This window comes from Clarias gariepinus, chromosome 8, assembly GCF_024256425.1.
Source record: "Clarias gariepinus isolate MV-2021 ecotype Netherlands chromosome 8, CGAR_prim_01v2, whole genome shotgun sequence".
NCBI lineage: Eukaryota > Metazoa > Chordata > Actinopteri > Siluriformes > Clariidae > Clarias > Clarias gariepinus.
Window position 1 is genome coordinate 610,621 of NC_071107.1, and position 20,769 is coordinate 631,389.

Below are 20,769 nucleotides of genomic sequence, written 5' to 3' on the forward strand. Positions count from 1 at the left end.
AGTTAATGAAGCTGCACAAACATACAGTTTTTTTTTTTCAGTATGACAAAATCACTGAGTCATGCACTATAAAATGAAAAATAAAATAGTGTGAGGTACAGTGACTATCTTCCACCTTTTTTTATGTTCACATTTTATTTCAACAGGACGTGAAAATTTTATGATTTTTACATTCTGCAACAAACCACCCTGAATCTCCCCATTTACAAAATTCAGTGAAATTGCTTTTCAAAATCTACAGGGAGCATGACATTATACACTCTCTACCAGTATACTGTACATATCACTGCAGACTGTATACATATAAAGAAGTGTGTGTGTGTGTGTGTGTGTATATATATATATATATATATATATATATATATATATACACACACATATACATACATACACACACACATTTTATATATAAAATACCAAGTGTTCAGAGAGGAAACAAGAACAGCAAAACTGTTTCATTGTAAAATCCAGCTTGGTCTAAAAAGGTACCAGCTGCCAAAACAACTATGAGGACCATGTGCGTTGTCTGCTTTGTTACTTATCTGACAGTGTAGGTGTTGCTAAAACGCATGATTACTACCAAATTTGGTCTTGGTCAATTCCCAGTCAGTATCCATCTCTTCACTATCATAAAACAGCTACAACCTGGGAAAAGTGAAGCCCTAACACATGTTTCTGAACCCAGATGTTTCCATCCAACAACCATTGATGGCTGTGGAATCGTCTGAATTTCGACCTAAGGATCTCTAGACATGTGATTGAGTTTGGGGATGTACTCAGAAAGCTAAAAAAAAAAAAATAGTAATCAGTTGCTGAATATGGTCCAAAGTTTGTCCAGATCAGACTGTGTTTTGGCAAGTGGTACCGGTCTGGTTTGGATTAAACAAAATCCAGTTAAATTCATTATCAATAACCTGTATATAAGATGACAAAAGATACAAAAAAAAGTTGTCTTTTAAAACATACTGTCTGTGGATTCTGTGCATTTGATAGTAATAATAACGAAACTTGGGGAAGTTTGGGGAAAAAAAAAGATCAAGCTTGTTTGTACTAAACATCCATCATATAACTTTACAGATAAAATGATCAAAATCCAGAACTGTGTGAATGTTACAGTCAAATATGCTTTAATAAAGCCAGACACATCTGCACATCTATACAACGTATATATGTCTATAGATATTTTGAACATCAAAATATATAAATATTAATATATACAAAATGTACAGATTTTTTTTTTTACCAAATGCACTCATTAGGACTGTTGTCTTAAAAAAGAGTTTACGCCATAAGTTCATATTTTAAGGAGTCAATATTAGTGTTTTAAATCATAAGTCACTGTGCTTGCTTGGGAAGAGTTAACCATTGAAAAGGCACTAAATGAGAAGAACATTGTGCTAACAGTGGTCCAGAGGAACTAAAAGTTTATCATGAAATGAGACAGTTTAGAACAGTTACAGCTGAAGCTATGGTCCAGAATAGTGGGATGTCAATGGGCCATGGCACATCTTACCATTTCACCAGGCTGTTTGGGTAGGCATGTATCAGAACTTCTAGATATGAGTAGCAGAAAGCTTAGATGAATGTCATCGAATATTAAGCACCTTTAAGATGCTCAACTGTTTCTTAGCTGCTACTGGATAAGTGTATTATCACCTTCTTCATTCCTCTTCACACAGCAATATATGTTTAATGTGAATTAAACATCATGTGAACATTACGGCTGTGATGCAGATACAGAAACATCTACATTTTCCTTATTAGCCAGTTACTTCAAAAGAAAAAGAAAAAAAAAAGTGCAAATGTATCCTTGTACAGTGTAAATCTGGCCTAGGGATGATACAATATTTAAACATTATTTAAGGAATGAAGTTGCTGGCTTGCACAGTGCAGCATAATGCATAATCAGACATGTCGTATCTAATCGATATCTAAAAAAATAAATACAATTTTAATAATGATGCTCATGTCTAAAAAAGGCAAGAAGAGAAGAAGAGTCACTCCCACTGGCAAATCCTGTCACATGAAAGAAAAAAAAAAAAAAAAAAAAAGGCAAGCATCGAAATGACCAATAAGCACTACAATGAATCATCATGACAAAGTGCAAGTGTGATAACCTTGACCAATCAAATGTGCTTGCAAATCCAAAAAGTAAAAATAAATCTACTCTATCTAAATAGTCTATTCACAGTTAAAAATACGCACACTTCAAAATATACTGAGGTAAAACTCAACAACCCTTCATACGGCAAACGATGGGCCACGTGCCATCACTGGTCTTGTTCAGTTTCAGAAATACTGCACATGTACTGGACACTACAGCACTACTTCTCCTTAGCAAACCAGATCTGATGTACACTGGAACATTTCCAATACAGTACCGGTCACACAAATCGCCAGTTACGAACCATGTCTTCGTCTGAATGCAAAGTTTTACACAATTACACAAAGTCTTTTCTTTCTGTTCCCATAACACCCTTGGACGTATTGCACTCTGAGATTCTCCTCTGAACTGATCCAATGATTAGGTTTAAATATCCCGTCATCCTCCTCCTCTCTCTCTCTCTCTCTCTCTCTCTCATTCTCTGGCCTTCACTCACTCACGCCCAACGGCCACTGGACGCAAAGCCGCGACTGAAGGAGAAGCTCACATCCGTGCACTTGTGCTTGCCCCATGCGCCAAACGGGACCACGATGACTGTGCTGTTGTCCTCTGCACCATACTGCGTGACCTAAGAAAGGGAGAGAGTCTTGTTAACTGTTGATACATCATTAGGAATCAGTAGCACTTACTCTGGAAATTATTGAAGAGCCTTATATTAACTTTATATATATATATATATATATATATATATAAAAAGTAGTGATAGGTGTTGAATAGACTAGTTAATTAATACACTCGCTAGTATCAGGTGTCACGCCGTTGACTCTTTGGCTATTCTACTAGGATAACTTCAAATCAAACCCACTTACTCCAGTAGTAATGCTAATATAATGAACAGCAGCTACGCCAATTCTTTTCCACCTGTTCTTTCTTTTTCTACCCATCCAGAGGCATCTGGAGATAGTACACAGACGCCAACTCCAGTACACAGACGCCAACCCTGCGAGGATCCTAAAGCATCCAGAGAATGACCATCTGCAGCTGGATTCTAGTTTGTGGTGGTTTGGAACTACACATGCTGCTCCTGAGACCCCAGTAATCCAGACCCCCTCTGCACCTGTCTGACTCATCCTGGTGCTGGGGTTAACTTAAACATCTTCTGTTATATTGAACTGCCAGCTGCTAAATACCCAGTATGTTGGCATAAAATTTCTGCTATCCGTTATCACCCAGATGAGGATGGGTTCCCTGTTGAGTCTGGTTCCTCTTAAGGTTTTTTTTCTACTGCCATCTCAGGGAGTTTTTCCTTGCCATCTTCACCCTTGGCTTGCTCATCAAGGACCATCCAAGCATTATGATCTATACACCATTCCTTTCAATTTTGTCAAGCTGCTTTGAGACAATGACCATTGTTAAAAGCACTATATAAATAAAGTTTATTGAAACTGAAATTGAAAGTCTTACCAATCAAACTTTCTCTCAAATACCACTGACAAATTACTCCATTTATTAAGACTTCTGACCAGTCCCAGTTATTTTTTCTGCCTATAATATTTCCTACTAAACATACCATTTCCGGAACCTTCAGGTACAGTACAAAGCAAAAAGCCACCCCGTGACCCCGCCCCACCCCACCCCCGCATACAAACTTTTCCAAGAATTTGAAAATTTTAATGTTTTTGGACTTTATTATTCCGTTTCCAATCAGTATTTCAACAAAAAATTAAATCAAGTCACAGAGAAATAAAATAAAAAGTTTCTCACACTTTTCGAACATCCTTTTCATCCTTTTTTTATTCTGTAAAGTTGCTTTGCAATTGTACATCTATAAAAAAAAGGAATTTATTTTTAACAGCTACTGTCACACACCAGATCTTCCTCTTTTTGACCTCAGACCCGTACCTGTTCAGAGAGACGCTGTGCTGCTTCTTTGGGGTCGTTGCACTGGTTAATGACGTCACAGATCTCCTGGCTGTTCATGATGAAGTTGATGCCGTCTGTTGTGAGTGCGAGGAAAGCATCATGTACATGATGCAACTGCACAGAGCAGTATAGTCACTCAGTTAGACAAGTACACACACACACATTTCGGATGCATATTATGTTTAAACAGTGGTCTGTTGTACAGCCCCCTGAATAAACCACTTACTATAATCCGCTTGGTCTCTGGTTCAGCAATGACGCCTGCGTTTTTTAAGTCGAAGTCCCCGATGCTCCGTGTCATGGCCAGTCGCCCGTTTACGTGAGGCTGGCCCAGACTGTTCCATGTCACAAAACCTCCGCTCTTACGAACCCTACCACATATTGACAGACATACAAAAAAAGGTTAAATCATTTATTTGAAAAAATAAATAAATGTTGTGGTTTATGCTTAAAAACTTGTACCTGTTTAGCATTTTAGGAGACGTGCTATTACCATATGCAAGAAGAAGTGCTAAAAGATATAAACACACCATATTTATATTTTCAAGAACAACACACACTCTCCAAAATATCATCATCTTGGCTTTCTTATACTAAAAATATTTGTACCTATATTTCTAGGTACAAATTTGCGGTCTCCAAGTGAAATTATTAATTGAAGCAAGAGTGAGACTTGAGTATGAACTGTTTCTAGTGATCAGATATACTGTAGCTCCACCTACTGGATAAAACCTTAAAGCAGTAAAGAAAACAGAAAGAAAAACAGATTTTTTTTTTAAACCCAAACAGGGATTTTGATATGACAAAGAATACAATTTTCTTTTGCAGTAGACCAGAGGGTTCTCAGTCGGTCCTACATCAGCCCATACAGCTTCTTTTTATTGACTCAGGTTTAAATGGCAGTCCAAACTGTGCTAACATGCTAACAACCATTTAATAATATTGTATACAGTCAAGTGTAAAGACAAACCTAATTTAGAGCAGCATTCACAGAAAACTACTGGGTGGAGAATTTTTCATAGATTCTCTATGGAGGCCAATAACTCCCTAGAAAAGATAGTAGCGCAGCATAGAAACAGCATACACAAACTCTGTCGGTCAGGATTTAGGCTCCATCACAGCACAGAGACAACACTTATTAAAGTAGTAAATGACCTCCTATTGACCTCTGATCAGGGTTGCATCACTATGCTTCTGGTACTCGACCTTGGTGCAGCTTAAGACACCATTGATCATAGTATTCTCCTTCGCAGATTAGAAAATGTGGGAATTTAAGGAACAGCGCTCTCCTGGCTCAGATCCAATGAGTTTGTAGATTTAAATGGTGACTATTCTGCATGTTCTTAAGCGTATATTAATTCAAGTTTAATCATAATTCATAAGAATGCTATTAGTTTTTATTGTTATGCTGATGACACAGTTAATATGTTGCCGCAAAATCAGACGAGAAAAACCATCTTAAAGTTGAGCAATGTGTGAAGAACATAAGAGACTGGATGTTAATTAACTTCCTTCTGCTTAATCCTGACAAGACAGAAGTTCTAGTTATAGAACCTCACTTTCTGATCACTCTGTAACTTTAGATGGCCTTTCTGTTCTATCAAGTGCAACAGTAAAAGACCTCGGTGTGATTATAGATTGCAGTCTTTCATTTGAAGCTCATGTAGATAATATTACCAGGGTAGCATTCTTTCACCTTAGAAATATTGCCAAGTTAAGGAATATATTGTCGCTAAACAATGCAGAAAAACTAGTTCATGCTTTTATCACTTCTAGGTTGGACTATTGTAACGCCTTACTGTCTGGTTGTTCAGCTAGGTGCATAAACAAGCTTCAGTTAGTCCAGAATGAGCAGCGAGAGTCCTCACTAGAACCAGAAGATATGAGCACATCACCCCTATCTTATCCACACTGCATTGGAGAAACCTCTAAATTACTGATATATTAATTATTCTAATTTATCATTAAAACATCAGGGTTCAGGTAGAACGGTCACTCAGCCCGGATCCGGACTGCTGTCCACCATTTAGTGATGCCTGAAATAGAGGATCAAAGGAAGCCAGAAACAGCTCTAGGCAGGGTACACCCTGGACGAGGTGACAATTCTGTGCAGGGCACACAATCTCTCAGGCACTACGGGAAAATTTGGAAATGCCCTGGTAGTCTGGAGAAAACTCCATAAGTACAGAGAGAACTTTCAAACTCCACACACACAGGCCCGAGGCAGGACACTAACCCTCAATCATGGATGTGTGACGCCATAGACCATGCTGAGCATCATAATAAAATAAATTCTGTTACACTAATACGAACAGAATAACAGGCTATAACAGAAAAACTGTTGTGTGTTTTGTAGTAGGTTAAATAGATTCAGGACTATTTGTCTACATGCCAATATTATATTTACAGGCTATACAGATCTTAGATACAACTTTTAAGTGGAGAAAAGCAGATTGTGTCACATAAGTAGCAGCACGGCATGTACTATTAAAATTAAAATAATTAAGAATTATTACTTAAGAGCAGCATGTGGCACCACTCTCCATCCCTCACCTCTCTTTCTCATCCTTCCTCTCCGGCGTGTGGTCCAGAGTGAGTTTAAGTGCTTTGCTCTTCCGGCAGAGCATGGCTCGACTGTCGCCCACGCTGGCCACCACCAGTTCGATGCCGTCTCTCAGCAGCGCCACTGTGGCTGTGGTGCCTGTGGCTACCACGGAGGCTGTAAAGCACCAAAGAGAGAGCCCCAGGGTTAAATCCAAGAGGGTGAGGCACAAAATAACGTTTCACTAAACATTGCATGATGTAAAAATCATGCACTCACTGAGTGCTACTGTAGGGAAGACACACAAACACAACACACTGCTATATTCACACAGGCTTTACATTTTCTCTCACACACAGCTTTGATGAACTCCATAAAATAGCACAGGAGAAAGTGTTCAAGGAAACTTCCAAAGAGAGGATGGGGGACAAAAAAAACAAACATTAAACATGCAGGGCAAATAGAAACGAGAGAAAGAAAAAGAACAACATGCTAAACTGCAGAGGGACAGGGGACTGAGAGAAAGAGTGAAAAATTCCAAGGCAACAAAAACATGTACAGCTAAAATAAAAATGTACTATTAAAAGAAAAAAAAAAGTTAAACTTCCTGTTCTCTACTTAAAACAATGATTGGCCTATAGAATAGTACAAATTTTAAATAATATGGCATAATGTGATCTATAAACTGACGCTCTCAAGATAATGCACTTTTAAGAAGAGTAGTTTTAGTTTTAATATATTCATTTTCATATGTTAAAAATGTATTCAAATGTTTATTTCAGAAGAAACACAAGCTTGTTTTTCTGTATCTGTTGTTAAGGAGAATGGATCAGTAATCACACAATGGCTGAATTATTAGGAGGGTCTACATAGTTTTGGCCAGAGAATATGGTACACACACAACTTCGACCACCCAAATTTGAGGTGAGCAAAAGTATTGGAACACAGTGTAAATAATAAGTTATTTGTGGTTGCCATGATTGCATGATGAAACTCTTCTCCTGGTGTGCAGATGCTTTCACTCGCAGTTTTTGTGTTGTTGATGGTTCTCACTTCGGTCTTCTCCTAAAATCTTCCATATTTACACCCAATAAAGTCTGTTGCTGTGTTTGGAGTTTGTTTTGACTCCTTGTCTTGCTGCATGATGAAGGTGCTCGGAATTAAACTGGATGCATTTCTCTGTAGATTAACAGACAATGCTTTTGTAGATTTTCTTGGTTTTAATTGACAGTTTACATTTTCTTTTGTCAACCGTTGATGTCTTTTTTTCTTCCCATCCGGGACTTTCCAAATTGATGTACCGGATGCTCTGTGCTTCTTTAATACCAGTACTCATTGATTTTTATTCCATTTTTCCTCAACTTCAAAACAGCCAGCTTTTCCTCCCAGAGACAGCTTCCTGGTCTTCATGATGGACTTTCCTTTTTTTTCCTTTTCAGATTCAACAAAGAGGACGATCCAAGAGCAGATCTTTAGAGATATTCACTGGGCCACAAATGTTCCAATGTTTTTGATCACTTAAAATGGGTGGGTTTGATCAAAAGTTGTTAACACTTCTAGAGGTAAACTGAGGTCTAAAGGTGCAAACTAAGATTAAAATTGTTTTATAGTCTCAAACCAGAGTTTCTGAAGAAACCTCACCAAGCACGGGGAGAACACGCAAACTCCTTGCACACAGACCCCGAGGCAGGAATCGAACCAGGACCCTGGAGTGGTGTGCGAGGCCATAGTGCCACCATGATTTTTCTCGGTTTCATGTTTTACTTTGCAAGAACTTAAGGAGGTCGTGTAGACTTTCCATAGCAATCTTACAGGCTACTTGTGTATCTAATAACATTGGTTTCTGTCAGTATTCGCTGTATCAAAAAAGACAACAAACCCTGAATAAAAAGTTCACCAACAGTCAAGGTTTTTTTTAATAATGGACAAACAGGAAGTATGTAGAGAAACTTTAAGGAAAAGAGAGAATCAGAAAGAAAGGGAGAGAAAGTGGAGGAACCTTCCAGAAGCCCACGCAAGGACCCGCTGAACCAATCTAGCTCCTCGGCTTCCAAAAAGGTAGCGCAGAGCTGCCGCTCTTATGGGTTCTTAGCTGGGTCCGCAGCTGTCATAACACGCACACACACACAAAGGGCAAGGTTGTACATTGCAGGCACCAAGGCCATGATCGGGCCACACAGTAACAGACTGACATGGTGAGGGTTAATTATACCTAATGCGTCGAGCTGGGGGGCTTGTGCAAGTCTATTCTGTACCAGGAATGTAAAGTACATACAGTCACTTTTAAGTTAGAATTCTTAATGAGTTAAACAAATGAGATAATTCAAGTGTTAATATGTCCTACACCACAACATTGCTGAACTTTTGAGTCTGCTATATAAACGTTTATTTAGCTTTTATGAAAGGAGTCTCCAGTGTTAGTAGTAAAGCTGTTTCAAAACATAAAGCTGCTTTATGTTTTGCTCAGGCTCCAGATACGTTTTTTTTTTTCTGTAACACAGATAGCTTGGCTTTTGTGTTGACTTTAAGGAAAGAAATCGAAGCTAGGACAAAATAACCATTTTATTCACTTGTTACTTCGTTTACTTGTTTTGTTCTTCGACATATTGTTTATGTTTATTTCATGCATATAAAAATCAAAACATGCAACATGTCTTAATGACTATTATTTATTGCTTGCAGATTTTCAGCATTGAGTGTATTAACATCCAAATTGGGAGGATGGTTTAAGAAGTACAGCACTTTTTCTATGTTGTCTTTCTAAAAGCAATGGAATAGAATAACCATAAATTACAACATCTCTCTCTTTAAAGCAAACAAAGTGGTTGTGTTTAGAAAAGTTTGAACAGCCATGTCAAAAAAAGTTATACACACTAATCATTTGTTAGACCCCCCTTTTTTTCTTCTTCTTACATTACAGCTGTTGCATTGATTTAATAAGCTTATGCATGTCGCAATATTTATTTATTCCAGAGTTGCATTAATTTCTCTCCAAGATCTTGTATTGGTTATTGCGTAAAGTCTTCTCTAGCCATCCCAAAGATTCTCAATGGGGTTAAGATCTGGGCTCTGTGGTGCCAATCCATGTGTGAAAATGATGTCTCATTCCATAACGTTACTGAGTCTAGACCTGAGTAACTGATCAACCCCAGATCATAACACTGTCTCCAGAGGCTTGTACAGTGGACACTATGCATGATGGGAGCATCGCTTCATGTCCTTCCCTTCTTACCCTGACACGCCCATCACTCTGGAATAGGCTCAATCTGGACTCATCAGGTCACATGACCTTTTTCCATTGCTCCAAAGTCCCATCTTTATGCTTCCTAGCTCTCAAACTAAAGCCCTTTTCCTGATAAGTCTCACTAACAAGTGGTTTTCTTAAAAAAACTGATTCTTAGTCCCAATCCTGTGAGCTGACCACAACACCTGTAAATTGGTCGACCTGGGGGCATCACAGTCCCGGCTTCTCCTTTGTGCCCATTTGTTTGAAGTTTGAGTTGAATGTCATACTGGGTTGTTTGCTTTGGATCATGTGCACTTCTTTTCTTTCTCCATTTTACCCTCTTTTTCCATTATTCTGGTTTATCTGTCAGTCCTTATCTCATGTATCCACAGAATACTGTTCCAAAACCGTAAATGCAATTTTAAAAAGTGTTTAATTAAACAAGCCTGTTTTTCCTGTTATTGAGGTTCATGAACCTGTGTTATACTCTCGATCTGGCCAACGACCTAACCCTAGTTGCTTTAAAGATGAATAATAGAGAAATAACACACCAACATTTTTGAAAAAGCTAAAAAACTTATTTGTCCAATTTACAGCTGTTAAAAATGGCATTGTAGAACATGTATAAAACTGTGCTGTACTTCCTACACTATTAACCCAGTTTGGATAAAGCTGCACTTTAATTTCATTTCCATTATTTATTTTTACATCATGTATACTGTGGTAGAGCTAAAATTTAAATGACTTTGTGTCCAATTGTTTATAGACCTGAGTGCAAACGTAGAAAATAAATCACCACGATACAGCAAGATGCATATTTATAGCATAGTATTAAGCCGAGGCCTATCCCGGTTATCTGGTTAACTAATTATTCTGTCTTTGAAATCCTTAAGATTAAATAGCAGTAAGGTTACCTACCATCTGCACTGACGTGAAGGTGCTTCGCTAACTCCTTGTCCATGTTTAGGAACGTGTTTGTCAGGACGACCTCTAGGTTGTCCTCTTTTGTCACCAGCTCTCTGTAAACAAGTCCATTGAACAGTTTAATGAGTCGACATCGACACAACAATGCTTCAGACTGACTACATCCCCATGTCATGTGTGTGACATTTTAAACTAAAAATGTTTACTTGGATAATTACTTTATTAAAAACATAACAGACCAGTTTTTTTTTATAACAAGTACTTTCTTAATCTAAACATAGGAAAAGGGTCCTGCAGACTTGTTTTATAAATACTGCTGAAAATGAAAATAAGTAAGTAATATTTAACGGTTCAGGCACTTTTACAAAAACAATCCTGAACACTTTTTTTTTTTTTTTCTCTCTCTTTTTTTTTTATTACTATTCGGTACAATTTTCTTTGGTCTGTTCCAATTACAGCGATTAACCTGTATTATTGGACGAAAGCTATTCCATGAGTGGTGATAACAGACAGTAACAGCACTGTGACGTGTAACTATATGTATGCCTGGGCATCCCAGGTGTTGTACAGCGGTTAATGATACTAACTGTCAGTCTCAGGCGTGATCCCCCCTCCCTCTCCTGCCAGAAAGACTTGTCAAGATTTCACAATAAACACACCCGTTCAAGGCCTATTTATACATTTACCTGGTGCCACCACTAGACGGCGCTTTGTTCTCAAAAAACGTTAAGTGCAATCACGTGATTTTAACAACCCACCCCACCCCCGCCGAACTGAAACTTTGGATTAATATTGCTATTATAAAAGCTAAACTACTCGAAAAACTTGTAAGAAAATTGTTTATGCTCTGAAAATGTCTTCAGAATATGACTTAGTGTTGTCTGGATTTAGATAAATTCAGCATTTATCTCTTCGCGTAAGATCTGATCTGCAGGTTATTTCTGTGACTGTGATATAATGTAATGCAGGACATGAGAGACAAGTTGAGGCTAGATTTACAGAAGCTAGCAAGCTAAATGCTCATAACCGAGTTTATATAAAATAACTGGTTAAATAAATAAATAAATAATTTTATCTCCTATAATAAATCATGTTTATAGAAGCAAAATCACAGAGATATTTATTTAAACATTAAAGAAAGCAGTCTCCAGTCTCAGCTCTTACTAAAAAGTCTTTCTCTAAAGTCTTTTAGGACAGAACGATGTCTGGTTGCTTATTAATTACTGACAAACTGCTGTGTTATAAGAAGAATCACACTTTTTTTAAGTGCTGTAAGAAATTTAATCAACATAAGGGTGGACACAGGAACAAGTCACTGTTACTGATTATATTGTCAAATTATAGCTTTTCTACAAAAACACACCTGGAGCGTTTAATTTTATTACAAACAATGAAGGTCTCTTTAAATGTGATTAGCCCAGTCAGGGATCACATTTGAATAAAAATAAAATAAAAAAACAAATAAATAAATAAATAAAAAAATCGCTGTCTCAATCGAAGACACTTACTTAATATGCTGCTCCATGTACTTATGGCAAAAGTCAGCAGCCTGTGCGCCGCCATGGCCGTCGAACACAGCAAAGTAAAGGATGTTGTCGGTCATTTGCGACACTTGATAACGGTCCTCGTTCTCTTTGCGTTGCCCGATCTGCGATGCGCAGCCCACCCTCGACAGGCTGACTTTGGGGATGGGTTTGCCGTAGCGGATGCTGGAAGGAAGCATTATCGGTTCATCGATGCGATTGTCCCAAATCCCGAAAGAGTCCCAGGTGGTGGGGCGTCCACTGCTGTCTGGGTCAAAGCGTGAATTGCTGGGACGGGAACATGATGGGCTGTGCAGCGATCGCACAAACTTATCCTGAAAAAGGTGGACTCTGTTTAGAACCATCCTGCGGCACACACGCGACCCGCCATGCCAGGCCAGCCGCACGGTAACAGACATGGACATAGCTCGGGAACGGATCGAGGAATGTTAAATGCTCCTTAGAATATTACTCAAACCAGACTGATCCAGATAATGCAGCAGTTAGTTGGTCACAGATTCTTAAAAAAAAATCCAAGAGTTTCCTGAAAAAAAGAAGAAAAAAGCTAAAATTTAAACATGTAAACAAATGAACTGAGCCTTATACAGTAGGTACCCAATTGGAATGGTTATTACCGTCGCGCTCACCGCCGCGTAAAAACAACAGCGGCCAAAATAAATCAGTTGCATTTCAAAGTCATTCGTAAAATGGCCGCCAGGTGGCGCAAAGTGACATTTTTACTCGTCACAGTAAATACAATAGTGATGGTAATTTCCCCATGAGTACTTTACACAACAAACATGAAAAATCTGAACTAGAGCTATTGATATGTACTGTACAATAATGAGTAAAAAAAACATTGGTTAAATGTTGTTTAGATCAAGTTCACTAGCTGACAATTTTATTTGTACAAAGTATAAACTGTTATATAGCGTATCTCCGTATATGTTTATTGTAATTTAAGTTCTGGGTTATTTCATGTACTTTAAACACATTGTTGGGTTGCTCATGTTGGGTCATATGAGGTAGTGAGTCATTTACAAATGAACACCTGGTTGGGTTATTTTGACCCAACAACTGGTTTATTCATTATTCCTTTGTTTCTTCAAATGGCAGCCTGCAAAATGTTCGAAATATTACTGTTATTGTGTCACAGGTGTAGTTTTAAGAGTTGTTTAGGCAGGAATGCGTGTGTACACTAAAAATAATTATCCTGGCTACCTGTTACATGTATTAAAATATAATATGTGTTTTGTAAATAACAATTTCATGTTCCCAAGATAAACATGAATAAATTATGTTGTATTTGCATGAAATTCAACAACTTAACATGTATTAGATTCAATAATGTTGAGATAAACCAAAGAGATCTTGTCACTATGAAAACCGGAAATATCACATCAAATATCGCGAGAAGAGAAAACAGTGTTGAGAAGACAAACGTTTGGCGGGCGTGTGGAAAAGGTAAGCAGGAATTAATTCCCATCTTTCTAAATAGAAACGAAATACTGAACATAAATGTCACCTGCTGTTTAGCGATGTTTAGTTACGTTATTTTGGTTTAAGCTATTTCTTGTATTTTTAATCACACTTAAAATACCGACGGTTATTTGCGCGTGTTTAATCTGCGGTTCGGTTCTGGTTTCGGTCTGTTTTCATGAGTTGTAAAGCGAGAGGAACAAAGTATAAATATTGTTTGTTTGCTAAATTAAGTATCATGAATTTTAATTAAACATCTATCTCTGTATTTTTTGCAGTTTGTGACTGAAAGGTGTCCTGTCTGCATCTGACTTAAGAATGACTGAACATTAAGTTGGGCCAACAAAATTGCTTAATGCTGAAAGAAAGCTATTAAATCAGGTGGAAATTCTTTCCATAATTTAATTATGTTCATTCAACGAGGTTTTTTTTTTTTTTTTTTTTTGAGTGTATACAACTTAAAACCTTCATCAGTTATTAAAGATAGCATCTATTTAGAAAAAATGCCCCAAAGATTTTGGAGCTTCAGGAAATCTCCCGGCGTTCTGCACATAACACCGGGCCAACTCATGTCAGAAAGAATTTTCTAAATTAGACTGTTTTCTAAACGTAGGCTTTTGTTTTTTACTATTATAATAATATTTGTTAATTTTATTTAAATGAAGTTTGGGTTTAGGATTTTTTAATTTACTCATAGGGCAGTGGTGGCTCAGTCGGTTAAGGCTGTGGGTTACTGGGTTACTGATCGGAAGGTCGGGGGTTCGAGCCCCAGCATCGCCAAGCTGCCACTGTTGAGCCCTTGAGCAAGGCCCTTAACCCTATGTGCTCCAGGGGCGCTGTAAAACTGGCTGACCCTGCGCTCTGACCCCAGTTTCGTAATTGGGATATGCGAAAATTGAGCAATTTCCCTCTGGGATTAATAAAGTTCTAATTTTTATTTTATTTTAGTTTTCCAGAGCGCACCGGCAGAAGTAGACTAATGATTATAAATGCGTCGGGGAAAACAGCAAGCAGATATACTTTTCCACGTCTGTGAGGCGAGTATACACAAAGTTACGGTTCATTTTCTGACGCGCTCAACTTCACCAAAAACAATACAGAACAGCGCACCTTGTTTGCTTTCAAACATTTACAAAATCATAATTTTTCGTTATTGTGAGTGCGCTTAAATAAAAGTCAAGTCTTATAAAGGCTATGTAGTCTTATATAGTTTTATTATATAGTTTTTGCACATTAATCTTAAGTCCTCAACAATGCAGAAGTGCAGCATGCAAGAGGGGCAAATGGACCACGCCCCAGGGACTTCAAAGAAGCGAGAGGTGGGAGGGGCCAGTTCGGCCATCCGCAGAGAGCAGAGTCAGCGCGAGCGGAAGGAGGCAGATGCTGCTGTCCTCGCAGGCCCACGGCGCCACTTTGTCCACTGACCACCACTCACCAGCCTGTGCCCACATGCCAACGGGGCACTGCCAACCACGTGCACATTCCTTCCATTCCATACTCACTTCTTTAACCCTTTTCTTCCCATTTTTCCCCCATTAGACCTTGCCTCGAGTCTGTGCGAGCCTGTGCACTTACGGTCGAACCTGTTACATGGTCCAAATGTAGTCAACAACATTAAAAAAATATATATTGTTATAGTTTTAATGTTATTTTAAAGTAAATAAAGTAATAGCTAAAATAGTAAAATTTATAAGTTACGACGCACAAACCCAAATGCTGCCGCCGAGCGCCACAACGGTAAAACCAACATTCCGATTGGGTAACCACTGTAGGTAAAAAAACACATTGGTCATGCTGACTCCATTTGTGTTTGTTTTCCATAAAATGTGAAATTTTTCATAATATGAAAACTCTATGAATAAACTCGCATTTTGCATAAATTACATTAGGGCATCTGCCAAATGCCTATACATTTAGGCATTTGGCAGATGCCCTTGGCCAGAGTGTTTTACATAAGTTCTTTGAAGTTTCCATCATTTAAATATATCCTTACACTGGATTCAAGGTTTCACTAGGTTACTAACTAGAAGTACAATCAGTTAAACATAGTTGAAAAGGATTTTTTTAATGGAAGATTAACGTGCCCCAAGAAAAATCAGATAGGTCTTTGGTCGTCACTTAATATATTAGATATACATGCACTGTGAATGTTATATGATGTATATTATACACACACACAGTGTGAAATATATGAATTGGATAGGAATCAGCAGTAACCTCCTGATATGATAGTATCATGATACCTCTGTGCCGACTGGATTAAAGTTGCAATTGTATAAGTTTTATGCTTTTATAAATATATCGATTCAGTATAACAGACGTCACCAGATTTTTTTTAATCTTCAAAAAAAAGTTTGAGTAATAAAATGTAGCCTGTTCCTTACAATGAGTTTTCTACCTTAAAAACCATCTTTAATTAAGCAAAAAAACAAAAAAACCCCAAAAACAACCAACTCCGCTCACAGGCCGATCAGACGCTTCATCTCTATTATAAATGTAAAAAATAGTGTTTAAAAAAACTTGATTTTGATGTCAGTGATCAAAAGGATCACGAGTCATAACTGAATAAATTTTTTCCCAATCTTTAATATAAGCTAAATATTATGCATATATTTAATATAAAGATATTTTAAATATTTTATATAAAATTATTTTTATACTTCACGCCATAATATTTTGTCATGTTCTTGTTTCCCAACTCATACATGATGACACCTGACAAAGTTTAGGCATTTACCTAATTATTTCATGTACATTTTTCTGTGCCCCTGTTCTCCCCAACATAAGAGCAGCACTCCTCCCTGTCTAAAAGCTTACAATATGAATATATATACACCGTACTGAGGACATGTCATGACCAGAAACAAACATGCCTAAATGCCTAAAGGCTGAAGAAAAATGTGCTCATTAACTCACACTGAGGAAAAAAATGGTTCTCTAAGTGAGTGAGTTTTAGCGAGAAAGTCAAACTCCAAAATGTTTGTTAATTGTTGCTAAACTGGGAATTATGTACGAAAATATTTTTTTAGGTTGAATGGTTGAATACAACATCCTATATCACTATATTTTGTAAAAACTATGATAAGCTGGCAAAAAATGTCAGAGCCAGTGTGTAAGATATCAAAAACACATTTATTAAAACAGACTCTAAATGTAAATTGTAAAATAAACAACACCAATAGGTCTATCTCGGACAATGTGTTCAAAACAAGAACAATATTGATTATTCTCAGGGAGTGAGTTTCGTGTCCCAGGGGGCATTGCAGGAACTGCCTTTAATGTTTTACAAATAACAGGAGCTCCACAGCATTTTTGAAGTTCTGCAAAAGGAACCGAGGCAACTCAGCAATCACGCCCAGGGGCAGGAAGGCATTTTTATTCCATCGCACAGAGCAGATCATTACATGACAAGAATTTTAAAAAGTTAAGAAAAACCGACTTCATGACCTTGCTTGTCGTTATTTAGGTTATAGAAAATAATATACAATTAATTATAAAGACAGTAAGTGTAAATGACTGAACTGAGCAAATGGAACCTATTATTTCATTAAGAAAAAAATTAATTCTGTAATGTTAAGCAGAAACAGGACTACTATAGTAAAGGACTACAAATCAGCTCCCCCCCCCCCCCACTATTGTGCAAGAAAACATTTTAATTTGGCATAAGTCTTCTTCTTATTATTATTATTATTATTATTACTACAGCTCAAGAAGCCTATACCTGCAGGAAAATATCTTAAAGTGTCACTCCTTCACTGTCAGTAAGCAATTCATCATAATCAGGGTCACTGTGTGCTTGGAGCCTATCCAGGGAAGAACATGGGTGTGAGGTGAGAATGCACTTTTTGATGAGATGCCAGTACATTACATGGCACCATGCCCACCTCAGGACAATTTAAAGTTTTAGGCATTCTGGTGTATATATAAAAAACAAAGCAAAACAAAAAAAACTCCTCTTATCTTTCGTGCACTGGGCAACTGCAACAGGCGGTCTGCTATTTTAGTGCGTCAAATATTAAAAATATTCAAATATCTGGTTATTTCTGTATTTCTTACCTGAAAGCAATAGAACGCTTCCAGCATTTAGCTGCAGAATTTAACAATTCAGTTTATTCCCCTTTTTCACTTCACTGGTTAGTTGGCATTGTGTAAGTTTCATGGCCACATACACACACTTACAATTATGCACATACAATGCAGTTTTGCAATTATTTATTGATTTTAGTGACAAACATACTTTATTGTGCGGTCACATAAACATAACATCGTTTTCACATCTATGACACGTACACATTGCCTTCTACTCAGTTACAGCTCTAGAGTAACGTTTTAGCTGGGCTTAAAAGGAACGACAGGTTCAGCATCTGTTTCTCCGTACAGTGGACACGACTGCACTGAGAAGCCTTTCATCTGCTACTGTTGCAAACAAGTTACACTGCTATCTCTATTATGTTGCTAACTTTATCACATGTGATAGATTTCACACAAAGAAAAACATCATGGCATTGAAGACCTCCTGGCTAATCAGCGCAGCACAACCGCTAGTCTCATTCTGAGCTTATGAGACAAATACAGACTCAAACATACCTTCATACAATAAGGGAGCAATACAGGGATGTGATCTTTCTGATGCAATAACAGTCAAAAGTCTGGACACCCCTTATTTAGTGATTTTGTTTGTTCTACATTCTAAAACAAGCTATGAAATAACGCATGGCATAAACAAATAATAGCACAAGTGAAACATAGTAATATTAATTATGCAAGTACTCCTACTGCTATTATTATTATTATTATTACAGCTTACGAAGCCTATACCTGCAGGAAAATGTCTTAAAGTGTCACTCCTTCACTGTCAGTGTCACCAGTTCATCATGATCAGGGTCACTGTGTACTTGGAGCCTATCCAAGGAACAACATGGGTGTGAGGTGAAAATGCACTTTTGGATGAGATGCCACATGGCACCATGCCCACCTCAAGACAATTTAAAGAAATCAATCTACCAAGTGGCATGTTTTTGGAAGGTGACAGGAAAATGCCAAAATAATAGCTTTTCTTCATTCTCGCCTAACAAGTTGCAGCGTTTATCAGCACAATCCACTAACAGGCTTTTGTCTGTAAATGCTGGTAGGTTGAAGACAAGTACTTCCTGGTTGTGGTGAATATTTTTTCCAGGCTGAAGTTATTCATTCTTCCACGGTAAGGTCAGACTGCAATCATTGTGAGTTATGGCAACCAGACCGAAACGCAGTCTGACGCGCCACTTCTTTTACCTGAAGACAATCAAAGGGGTCATATCACTGTGCAGATTCCAACCAAAAAAGGTGTTATGGTTAGGTTTCCACAAACTTTTGGCCATATATGTATGTTCACGTGTAGGTATGTGTCTGTGTGTATACATAATCATACTGTGTCTGAAAAAGCTGATCATGAGGGTTTAAATACATTACTGCACTACTGTTTATTTTACGCATATTTATTCTGTATATACATGTATATCATGTTTTCTGAGCATGTTATCACATATGTGAAATGTCTATATTCCACTGCATAATGTTTGCACAGTTATACTGTATACTATACACACACCATATTGATGCCTACTGAACCTTCTGTAGACACTCACCCCTGTACATATAGACCCATACCCTCATTTACCACATCCTTATTTATTATAAACAGGTCACTTATTCACTTCTGCTTAGATACTAACTCCATTTAAAAGGCTCTGTACATGTTCTTTGCAGAGTGACAAAAAAAATCGAATCTAATGTAATACATTTTCATGTGAAAAGTTTAAAAGGGGGGCGTGTGTGTTCACCTCTCCAAGTGCTTAACCTTGTTTTTAAACTAAATTAGCTAATGCAGCCTTGTTAATGTGGATGATGCAAACACGCAGCACAGTGAGGTTTGTGTGTGTGTGTGTGTGTGTGTGTGTGAGAATAACAGCAGTGAAACACACCGCCCCTTGTTTCTATAGGAGGCCTGGAGCTGCCACTCCTTCTGCTTTAATCAGATCTATACACAAACCCCTTCATTCACCTCCAAACACCCCAGCATTAACGTTTACAACAGTCTGATAACGCAGGATACAGATGTGCAACACATCAAAGGAGACGGTGTTTACTTAGAGCAGATCAGAGGAAAACATTGTAACAAACCGGCTTAACGCTGATGACGCAACAGACCGGCTAGGCTATTAGCAAGGCGTTGTTTATTTACTCTATCGCTGTTTATGTGCTAACCTCTGTTATAAACAGCAGATGATTAGATAAACATTAGAGAAATATCCCGCGTATTCATTCTGTAGGTCATAATCCCGCATTAATCTCCCGGTATTATTAGCAGCTCAGCTCTTTGCTTTTACACTAAACACGGGAAAAAAAACAACAGTAACAAGGCATCAGCTTTCCCGCTTCACACAAACACGCCTTTCCTAAAAAATCACATGCTTTACATTTAATAATAGATTAAACAAATATCTGCACTCACCTAAAAGCCCGCCCTGCAGCACACCGCGTTTCTCCCGTTGTCGCTACAAACAGACCCGAATGGCGAGGGGCAACTCGTCTCCTACTGCGAATGCGCCAACGCTTAACCACGCCCATTTAGGCGGGATAACTGACTACCGTTAAATCATCGCGTTGAAAAAATATCGCACAGCCAATGAAAAATGTTCTGTCGCGCCGCCTTTTTAATCATTCGTTTACATGTTATTTCATTGCCTAAATATAATAGAATTTCTGATAATTTAATAATGAATTTATTATAACTTAAAGGAATTATATAGCTTGAAGTTATATTTACTTAAAGGTATTTATAAATAAAATCAAAGGTATTATGAGGTATAAAGTTGAAGGTAATACTGTATTTATTTTATATCCAAACTACATTAGATTTTGGTAAATGTAAATACGCCGTATAATATAGGGCAGTACAATCATACATAAATAAATTATAGCGCTAATTCTTATACTGTATTTATTAATATATTCTGGAATTTCCTTCAGGATCAATAAAGTACTATTTATCTATCTATCTATCTAT

General features: G+C 37.6%; 1 protein-coding gene across 1 annotated transcript; it reads right to left on the reverse strand.

The window, feature by feature from the left end:
• Positions 1-378: 378 nt before the first annotated feature.
• ppm1kb (protein phosphatase, Mg2+/Mn2+ dependent 1Kb) lies at positions 379-20,293 on the reverse strand. The gene is made up of 7 exons (XM_053502180.1): positions 20,215-20,293; positions 12,228-12,786; positions 10,714-10,814; positions 6,581-6,746; positions 4,254-4,398; positions 4,007-4,141; positions 379-2,732 (listed from the first exon to the last, which is right to left on the reverse strand). Exons 2-7 carry the CDS (start codon positions 12,665-12,667, stop codon positions 2,601-2,603), a joined length of 1,119 nt encoding a protein of 372 aa, XP_053358155.1. The 5' UTR covers positions 12,668-12,786; positions 20,215-20,293; the 3' UTR covers positions 379-2,600.
• Between the last annotated feature and the right edge of the window lie 476 nt (positions 20,294-20,769).